The 11,070-nt window shown below is 34.4% G+C and overlaps 1 protein-coding gene across 1 annotated transcript in view; it reads right to left on the reverse strand.

Annotated features, from left to right (window-relative positions):
* Positions 1 to 9,576, reverse strand: part of LOC143053703 (uncharacterized) — a 52,792-nt gene extending 43,216 nt beyond the window's left edge. The window contains exon 1 of the mRNA XM_076226490.1: positions 9,541 to 9,576. Coding sequence (XP_076082605.1) covers positions 9,541 to 9,576 — 36 coding nt within the window. The remainder of the gene's footprint in view (positions 1 to 9,540) is intronic.
* Positions 9,577 to 11,070: the final 1,494 nt, after the last annotated feature.

Here is an 11,070-nt window from a genome sequence, read left to right on the forward strand (position 1 = left end):
TACATGTATGTTTTGTTATCTAATATCAGTTGCTTAAAAGCTCTTATTCCTTGTTATTATGTACATGTATACTAGAAACAAGAGTGCACACACTGAAATGTCTCGCCTTCTTTACTAATCATTGATATTATGTTGAAAGTCCTAAGTATAAAGTAGATATAGGAAGATGTGGTGTGAGTGCCAATGAGACAACTCTCCATACAAATAACAATTTAAAAAGTAAACCATTATAGGTTAAAGTACGGCCTTCAACACGGAGCCTTAGCTCACACCGAACAACAAGCTTTATTACAACTGTCACATAAACTTAACATTAACCAAGATAGCTAAACAAAGACCAATGAACCATGAAAATGAGGTCAAGGTCAGATGAACCATGCCAGGCAGACATGTACAGCTAACAAAGCTTCCATACAACAAATATAGTTGACCTATTACTTATAGTTTAAGAAAAATAGACCAAAACACAAAAAATTAACACTGTGCAATGAACCGTGCAATTGAGGTCATGGTCAAATAAACCTGAGGGACTGACATATAGATCATAATATATTTCCATACACCAAATATAGCTGACCTTTGGCATATAATATTAGATAAAAAGACCAAAACTTAAAAACTTAACTTTGACCACTGAACCATGAAAATGAGGTCAAGGTCAGATAACATCTGCCCGCTAGACATGCACACCTAACAATCATTCCATACAACAAATATAGTAGACCTATTGCATAAAGTATGAGAAAAACAGACCAAAACACAAAAACTTAACTATAACCACTGAACCATGAAAATGAGGTCAAGGTCAGATGACACCTGCCAGTTGGACATGTACACCTTCCAGTCCTTCCATACACCAAATATACTAGCCCTATTGCTTATAGTATCTGAGATATGGACTTGACTACCAAAACTTAACCTTGTTCACTGATCCATGAAATGAGGTCGAGGTCAAGTGAAAACTGTCTGACGGGCATGAGGACCTTGCAAGGTACGCACATACCAAATATAGTTATCCTATTACTTATAATAAGAGAGTCATTTTTCAAGTGGTCACTGAACCATGAAAATGAGGTCAAGGACATTGGACATGTGACTGACGGAAACTTCGTAACATGAGGCATCTATATACAAAGTATGAAGCATCCAGGTCTTTAACCTTCTAAAATATAAACCTTTTAAGAAGTTAGCTAACGCCGCCGCCGTAGCCGCCGCCGCCGGATCACTATCCATATGTCGAGCTTTCTGCAACAAAAGTTGCAGGCTCGACAAAAACCAGCGAGCGCGGCTTGAAGACTACTGGAAATGTTTATGGTGATACACAGCTTGGGTTCGTATTTCTCAAACTGTTTTTATGCACTGATGCATTATGTTGAGTTTTTATTAAGTTTGTCAGTTCTTCTTCCATAGGAGTTTGAATGTCCAATTAGTAGCTTCTGTCTCAGTGTTACACAGGTGCTCCTAGAACGGAGGAAATAACTCATAGAAGAAGAAGACATCCTAGAACAATGATGATTAAAAGATTTCTCAGTGGTGCTAGTTTGTAGTATATCTTTTTTTTTCTCGAAAAGTGCGAGTCAAGTTCTGTCTCTGTGTGATATGGGTGCTCCAAGAACAGAGGAAATAACTTAGAGAAGAAGAAGACAATCTAGAACTCTCTGATGTTAGATTTAAACATGTCTGCAGTGGTGCAAGTTTGTAGTTGTTTTTTTTCGAAAGCGTATAAGACCCCTTCTCCGAATTTTGATATTTTCTCAAAAATTGGGGGTTTTCTGCGGGAAAAAAAAAGATTGTTTCAAAGACAAATTTAGGAAGTACAAAACACTACATTCATACGTCATATCACAAATATTTCCGACTTTGTATGGTTTCAGAGGAGTTGCGGCTCAATGAAATCGGTCTCTTACTTTAGAAGTATAGATTAGTTCAAAAAATAGCCTTTCAAGACGTCATGACTATTTGGTGCAACCTGACTTTAAATAAAGATTACTTTACTTACTTTACAGGCACTCCACTTGACTTGTCTCAAGTTCCATTTGTCTTATAACTTGTTGTTACATGCATCTTTATTTCATTTATATGTTGTTTTAATATTATAATTATCTTATGTTGTTTTAATATTATAATTATCTGTATTTGGATCACGCCTCTATTGTGTTCTTTCCAATACAAAAAAATTAAAATATTGAATTGAATTAAAATGAATTGAATTGGCGGATCCAGGGGGGGTCCGGGGTTGGAACCCCCCCCCTTTTTGACGATCAATGCATTTGAATGGGAGCATATAGTTGAACCCCCCTTTCTTTTACTCTGGGTTGGGAAACCCCCTTTTTAAAATGGTTAGATCCGCCCCTGGTTTCTGTCCACGGGAAGCATGGGAAGGTTGACTATCCATATACTTCTACTATATAATACATCATGTACATGCTATATATAGTCATAATAGATAGTCTAACTTCCCGTGGATGAAAACAAATGCCTGTGCTAAACAACTCGTTGGAGGCCTTACATTCTTCTCTTCTTCCGATGACGGGAAAGACTCCTTTGCCGGAGTGTGGAATATCCCGGAACATTAACAATCTTCTTCTTTCCAAATTGTATTGACAACGTTACAGCAAATTTATGTCTGATTTTTCCTTCTGACTTTGCCATACCATTGACGTTGAATAATTCAATTTCTTACTTTACAAGCAGTGCGTGCAGTTCGTGCGGTGCGTGCAGGAAGGTCCACGTGCATATTGCCAACCGGAAAGTCTTTTTCTAAAATTAGAGTCCAGGAATGTGAGACTTCCGGTATCGATCAGTTCCCCAATACTTACAAGATTCTTGACTTTTTCTGATTTCTGTTGGTATATGGGTGACGATTTATTTTCTAAGTCTTGGTCCCAGTTGTTGTCTATTTTGATATTTCCCTGGAATTTCAGATCGTGTGGTGGAACTATGACAAAGTAGAAAAAATACTGTTACACGGGTCGTTTTCAAAAAAAAAAATTAATCTAATAAACTCTGAATTATTTATATGCACAAAATCTAAAATATGCAGTCTTATAGTCCGTTTGACTTCTCTAAATCTTCAGAAATTAATTCTTAAAAATTCATATTATAAAGATAAATATTTTTTTTCTTCATGTGTGCAGAGACATATAATACAATTATGTATTATATGTCTCTACTGTGTGTTAATGTATGATCATATACGAACTCTGACTATGAATATTATAACTTTAACCAATATTCAAAAAAGTTACTCATTAGGTCTCTATGTTATTTCTATTTTTTTAGTATAAAATACTCAATAGGTCTCTGTAACAGGACCTATTGTATTCATTGTTAATTTGTTCTCGTCCTGTACATACATTAAATGATTGCCACTGGACATTAAGCAAACTACAATCAATCATAAAATCGATCCGTTAATCAATTTAAACTGTGTCCAAATGTAATTATATGGGAGGAAAAGTTAAAGGCTAACCGATTACTCACTTCATCGATCGTATGAATCATTTTTGAAATGAATCAACGAATTTAACAACGCTACAAATGTCAACTAAAAAATTATCTTAAATGAACATAATCAACCCCAAAAAAAATCAATCAATCAATGCACTAAATGTTCTTCAGAAATATAATAGCGCTGCATGAGCTTAGTGAGGCGAGCTCATATAGTTCTGGATCAATCCCTATGTGCGGTGGTACAGTGGTTATTTTTGGAAGGACTGTAACATCCCGCACTCTATACTAAACATATAGGGTTGAGACTTGATGTTGAAAATGTTGAATCGGTCGTCATTATGTTATCACGATTTTTGAGATAGGGAAAGTAATAAGTACATACAGTAGATAGGCTTTCCTTGGCCATAGGCGATAAATCGTACAAGGGTTCCAAGGTAGGAACCCTATCTACAGATGTATACATAGTGATTAGTTTGTAAGGAAAATCGGGTTGTTCTACTGTTCATTGGTCAATTGAGCAGATTATTAATTAAAGCTAGTATACCTGGTGTCGTTTTCGGTACCGATGGAGTCGTTGTTTTATTCACATTTGCTAAAAAAAAATGAAATTTTAATTAAACATTTTACATTCATCCCAATTTATAACAGTAGTTTAGAAAAAAATTTGTAAGTGTTCCACGGAACCCAGTGTCTCGCCTACTTCTGCTGTTAATGGCAGACTCAAAAAAAAATGAGGAAAAACATCAATAAAAATTTCCCTCTCGATACTGTCTTTTGATTGAAAGAAGCTTCCAAGTTTGGTAAAAAATTCAGGATAGTTTATGAATCTAATAAATGTTTTATAAACTTTAACTGCAGACTGTATGTAATGTTAACTGGAAGAAAAACTAAGTCCATTTATAAGTAAAATACGGAAAAAGTGAATTTTTTTTTTACAAATTTAGCTTCTGAATAATATATCTTATGATCAGAAACAAGCTTTTGTCTAAGTTTGGTAGAAATCCAGGATAGTCTAAGAACATTATAAAAATTTTAAAAACTTAAACAACAGAGTGAATGTTTTGTTTCTGGCAAAAAAACTAAGTCCATTTATAAGTAAAATACGGAAAAGTGGAAATTTATTTTTACAAAATTTTCTTCTTGATACTATCTTATGATCATAAACAAGCTTTTGTCCAAGTTTGGTACAAATCAAGGATAGTTTATGAAAGTTATTAAAATTTTAAAAACTTTAACCACAGAGTGAATGTAATGTTTCCTCGCAGAAAAACTAAGTCCATTTATAAGTAAAATACGGAAAAGTGGAAATTTATTTTTACAAAATTTTCTTCTTGATACTATCTTATGATCATAAACAAGCTTCTGTCCAAGTTTGGTACAAATCAAGGGTAGTTTATGAAAGTTATTAAAATTTTAAAAACTTTAACCACAGAGTGAATGTAATGTTTCCTCGCAGAAAAACTAAGTCCATTTATAAGTAAAATACGGAAAAAATGGAATTTTATTTTTACAAAATTTACTTCTGGATACTTTCTTATGATCATAAACAAGCTTCTGTCCAAGTTTGGTAGAAATTCAGTATAGTTTAAGAAAGTTATTAAAATTTCAAAAACTTTAACCACAGAGTGAATATTTGTGGACGCCGCCGACGACGACGCCGACGACGCCGACGACGACGCCGACGACGCCGACGACGACGGAATGTAGGATCGCTTAGTCTCGCTTTTTCGACAAAAGTCGAAGGCTCGACAAAAACGAAATGAAAAAAAAGGTATGGTCAAACAATCGTAATGGAACCTACTTATGAAGTCACAGTAAGAAGGGGATGCATTAAGGGGGTCGCAAGAGCAGAAAATGGTTCTTGTTCATGCTGTTGGTAAATGAATGGTTACTTCTTTTAAGGGCCGAAATTCTGTATTTTCTGATTTTGTTCTGTATGGGCGTCCCTAAATTTTGAACTGTAAACTGTAGATGCAAACCACTATCTTACCCACAAAGAGCAGGGAGATGTACTTATCTTTTTGAGAAAAAAAGAGGTTATCTGAAGAAAAAAAACTGTAAAGCAAAACATGATAACACAAGAACAAGCAACTATCAACTAATAGAAGACCGTACATGTATATATATATAATATAAAGTATTTCACTGGGAACTATTTCCGACGAAGGAAATATCTCAATTCCAATTCTTAATTTTTTGTAGAAAATCTTTATATCTGAGTATGCTATTTTTCATTCCTTGGAAAAGTCAGTCCTATCGCACCGTCATTAAAATACAACCCATCACGTATAGTAGCTCATGATAACAACGTAATATATATACAAAGTTGTTGTACAATATTGCTACATTTGATAATGGACTGTTATAGAGAACTATACACTGGGTGAAGCATGAGAACAACTTTTGAAAAAGAAAAAGTACGTGTATAATCTTATAATGCTCTTGAAATAAGGGCGATAATTCAAATTGATTGAAAAAGACCAGTATAGGAGAAAGTAAAGTACTTTTGACTTGCCGGAAAATAGGGAGATGTGGTAGGACTGTCAAAGATGTAAGTAATATTAAGTCACTGTACGGCCTTCAAAATGAGCCTGTTGTTCAGTTGTTGTCGTTTGTTGGTGTGGTTCATAGGTGTTTCTCGTTTCTTGTTTTTTTTTATATAGATTAGACCGTCGGTTGTCCTGTTTGAATTGTTTTACACTAGTCATTTTGGTGCCTTTATAGCTTGCTGATCGGTGTGAGCCAAAGGTACTTTGACCTATGATTGTTAACTTTTTATACATTGTGTTTTGGATGGAGAGTTCACGGTCTCATTCGCACTCATACCACATCTTCTTATTTATATTAAACACATACCGCATATATAGTAAACAATAACAGGCCCCGATACAAAAAATGTGAAACAATTCAAACGATAAAACTAACGGCCTAATTTATAATAATTGAACTTTTTCCAGTAACTGAGAGTATTTTGTATGTTATATTATGATTGTTTATTAGTTTTAGTTTGTACTTGTGTTTTATGCTTTCTTCTATACCAGTATTAAGTTAAGTGCTTTTCTCGCATTGATTTTTTGTTTTAACCTTAGATAGTCCACTGATCGATATCAAAAAGGTAGGGTTGAAAACATGATATGAATTCACAAGCAAAAATATCTCAACTGCTTTACTGATCGTGATCAAATAAACTTAACGTTATCAATGATCAATGAAAATGAGGTCAAGGTCAGAAGAGCCCTGGCAAATGGACAGTCATGTATACTTCACAATTATTCCATACACTAACAATAGTTGAGTTAATGCTAACGGTATATGAGAAACAGACCTAACAACGAAAACTAAACGTTGAACAATGAATTCGGTCAAGGTCAGATGAACCCTGGAAGAGAAACACGCATTCTATATTCACCAAATATAGTTGACCTATTGCTTATAGTATCTAAGAAACGGACCTTACCACGAAATATTAACGTTGACCAACAAACCATTAACATTAGGATATAAGGTCAAACGAACCCTGTCAACCAGTCATATACAACAACTTACTTTCAATCCATGAACAAAATATAGCTCAGGTATTGCTTATTGTATCTGATACCGGTATTGGCACTGATCCAGAAATGAGGCCAAGGTCAGGTGAACCTTTCCAGACGGACATGTAGAACTTGCAATGATTCTATATGACCAAATATATTCAAACTACCACTCATATCAAGTTACAAAGAAAACAATGTTTCAACGTACATAGACAACAATACTAAACATATATAGTATATGATCATGTGTTTGCGTCATGCGAAAGATTATGCAACAAGGAAACAAAAAAGTTAAAGTACATCTTAAAGTACAAATTTATATCAACTGCGAAATAATGATGATGAATATTTTTAAATTCCTTTACGGTATTACATATATTGTTATTATACATTTTTGTAATGGTCTATTGAGACGATTTATCCGGTTTCAATCGGGATTTCAAATCCTGGTAATTATATATCAAATCAGATTTAAATTAAAAGTAAAATTAGTTTATTACTCTAAAAAAGGATACATCTAATTGGCCTTTTCAGAACCTAAAGGACTATGGGTAATCTCATTGTTCGTACACCAAAATGAAAATAACGTTACGTCATTGGTTGAATTTCAATTGTTTATAACGTTTTTTAAAAACAAATCACAACGTGTTGGTGTACGCTTTTGAAAATATTACCCAGAATGCATTAGATTCTAAAACGGCGAATTAGCATTTATAAAAACCTTTCTATAGAGGGACGTACAAATACGCAGCCTCTTGAAGTCGGAATTGAGACATTTAATCCTATGCCTCGTGTGGGACAGTGGTATGCTGCCTGCATGTTGAAGAACTTATTCAACACCTCTTTGAGGGGTTCGTAGGGGACCTAATGCAGGGCTAAACTTCTGCTCCTATCAAACATTATCTCTTTCTCTGTACATTGGCAATCTAAATTTCCATCTTTCATCCCAATCGACTCACTCTGCAGAAACGAACTCATTTCGGGGTTTTTTATAGCCGACTATGCGGTATGGGCTTTGCTCATTGTTGAAGGCCGTATGGTGACCTATAGCTGTTAACTTAGTTGTATCTTGTGGAGAGTTGTCTCATTGGCAATTACACTACATCTTCTTTTTTATAATTTTGAATTTTAAATCATTGTTAATTTGTTCTCGTTCTGAATATGCATAAAAAACTTGCAATTGGGCGTTAAACAAACAACGACCATTAATAAATCCATCGCCAACCTGTATCTTTATCTGTCAAACAAGAAGCACTGAAATTTCTCTGATACAGTTCACACAAGGTGATTCTCCGAATTACACCAGTACTGATATTGTGTGAATCACAGTGAAACAGGGTGATAACACTATACGACTCTGGTATGCATACATAGATGTATAATTTCTGAGTGAATCACTTACTATCACCAGCATTCTCAGTGACAATCAACACCAAGGGAGTACCGTACAATTTGATCTTGATTTTTTTTCTTAAAACCATGGTAAATTGACTGTAGCTTATAAAAGAGCGTCTAGTCGTAATGTATCTTTTGGATTTGCCGATTTCTTTTCCGTTATAATTTCAGAAATTTAAAAATCTTCAGTTGCCTTTAACGGGTTTATCGCTTTTCAATTATTTTTCATTTTTTAATTGTTTTGTAAACATACTGCAATAAAAAGAAAAAGGAAAAAAAATCGAGTCGTATTCACTGTGACTTTTTTGAAAAAAAGTAAACTTGTCCTCTCATTTTAGAAAAAAAATAAATAAATGCGGAGCAGATGCTGCAGCCAAAACATGGAAAACCAAATCCGAAAGATCATGCAGAAAGTCACTCAATGGTTTAACCCTCCTCTAAAATTCACACGATGTTGTATGACATATGGCTAAATTTCTGACCAACGTAACCAGTAGTATAGTTGACCACTATTTTGGGAAAAGTGTTTAAAAGTTTTTGGTCTTATAGGGTCTAACACCCTTACATTGTCACATGTCTTTTTTTTTTATTTTGGTTTCATCTATAATATACTCGAATATTAGCTGCAGAACCGTACTTCTTATGTTCCCTCTTTTTAGAAAATTTACGGTCCATAGTCTTCAAAAATCAGAAAACACAATAGGACCTTTAGAGTTACGGTTCCGCATGCCATTTAAGATGAGACGTTTTTACGCCATTACAAGACAAATCAGAAAATCCTACATAAAGATAACGTGGCACAGCTTAGATAGTTGGATAAATATTGCTTGCTCAAAGTAAATATTTTACTTACTAAGACTTGTGAAATAAACAGCAACTGCAATGGCCCCACTAACGACAAATAAAATCCCTATCACTATAACTGTTGCTATGACTTTCGATGGCGTAGATGACTTTGGCCTCGTGACGGAGTCTGTAGATATACTGCCGTCCAGTCGCTCTGTAGAATCCGTGTTCTGTGTCCCCCAGAAATGATGACTAGCTTTAAAATCTTGAAAAGGAACGTTCTTGTGATCCCAAAGCTTCGGAGTATTAACCTTTAAGTAATCTTTTCGTCTGTAGTCTGGTCTATACATTTCATTGTCGTTGGAAGTACCAGGATTGCCATAAAAATAGTGGTTGTCTTCGTCATGCTGGTTTCGACCGTTACGATGATCCTGAGAACAGACAAGGTAATAATTTAGACTTTTCGTAGTATATAGGTACAGTTGCGGATCGTAGAGGGCTTACACGCCAGTTTTGACAGCCCCAAAATCTCATATTTCTCACGATTGATATAATTTGTTTTTGGTATCGCTCCGCTCGGGGGTATATATTCCTTTTTGGTGGATTACGCCCCATTGGATCCGCCCCTGCAGGTATACATGGCTACATTTGTTTACATCCCTGGCTTTCAAATGTTTAGTTTTGAGCTCGAGACCAAGTTAATACAAAAAAAATTTAAAAGATAAAGACCAACATGGTTTACCCGTTAAATCAAAGATGCATATGTAACTAACTTTGCATGAGCACTCTGAAAGTTTAACCTTTATTTTCACTACACATACCTAATTTTCAAACTGAAAATACAATTAATCAGAGATTTGTAATGTAAGATCTGCACAAACCGCATGATCTAAATTCATTGCATGTACGCCATCGATTTCTTAAAAATTACAGCGATGTTTATATAACGATAGTTTAAACCCTAAATAAAACTAGATAGTTTGTATTTATATCAGATAAACAGTATTTTTATAAGAATTTGCGTCCGTTTATGTCCAAGGGACTTTAAAAAGACAACAATGATTTGGAAGACATACAGGACGTATACAAAACATATTGTAGAGCTGTTTGCCAAACCGGACTCACATGTTTGGACAATTTCAGACAGAAAATAAGTCAATTTTTGACTGAAAGGTAATGTATCGAATGCTGTGGCCAAATGATCAAACGCAAGCACCCTGTTGTCAGATTTCTTCTTCTTCAGAACTTGTACCTCTCAAATATGTAAATAGATTCGCGTCTGGAACAATGGTTTACCCAACAAAAATAAATCTTCCTTTTTCGTTATAGATTTTTTTAACTATATTAAAAAGTACGTTTATGGATATATGATATTTCATTGAGGATGCCTTTTAATAGATTAAGTACAATGTACAATGTATATATATTTATCAAATACGATTATTGCTCAGAAATACATCGATCTGGTGATATTTGTAACTATGATTTAGAATCATACAATCACAATTATAGTCTGTTACGTTGGAATCAGTTATAACGATGAAGTCTTTTCATTAAGTTTAAATCTGAAAGAATAATTTTATCAATAAGTCTAGTGTTATATCTAAGTCGCTTAGCATAATGAACTGTGGCACCGTTAAAGTCCACAATTCCTCTAAAGTCCACAACACCGCTAAAGTCCACAACAATTTTCCGCTAAAGTCCACAAAATTTCCGCTAAAGTCCACAAAATGACCTCCGCTAAAGTCCACAAGAAAACACCGTTAAAGTCCACAACAACAAGTTCCGCTAAAGTCCACAAAAAAGCACCGTTAAAGTCCAAACGTTTTTTTTTTTCATTATCAAAAGACAATTTTCTGTTTTTTTTACACCCGATATTATAGATCTAATTAAAAGCACG

Source organism: Mytilus galloprovincialis, chromosome 12 (genome assembly GCF_965363235.1).
Source record: "Mytilus galloprovincialis chromosome 12, xbMytGall1.hap1.1, whole genome shotgun sequence".
Classification (NCBI taxonomy): domain Eukaryota; kingdom Metazoa; phylum Mollusca; class Bivalvia; order Mytilida; family Mytilidae; genus Mytilus; species Mytilus galloprovincialis.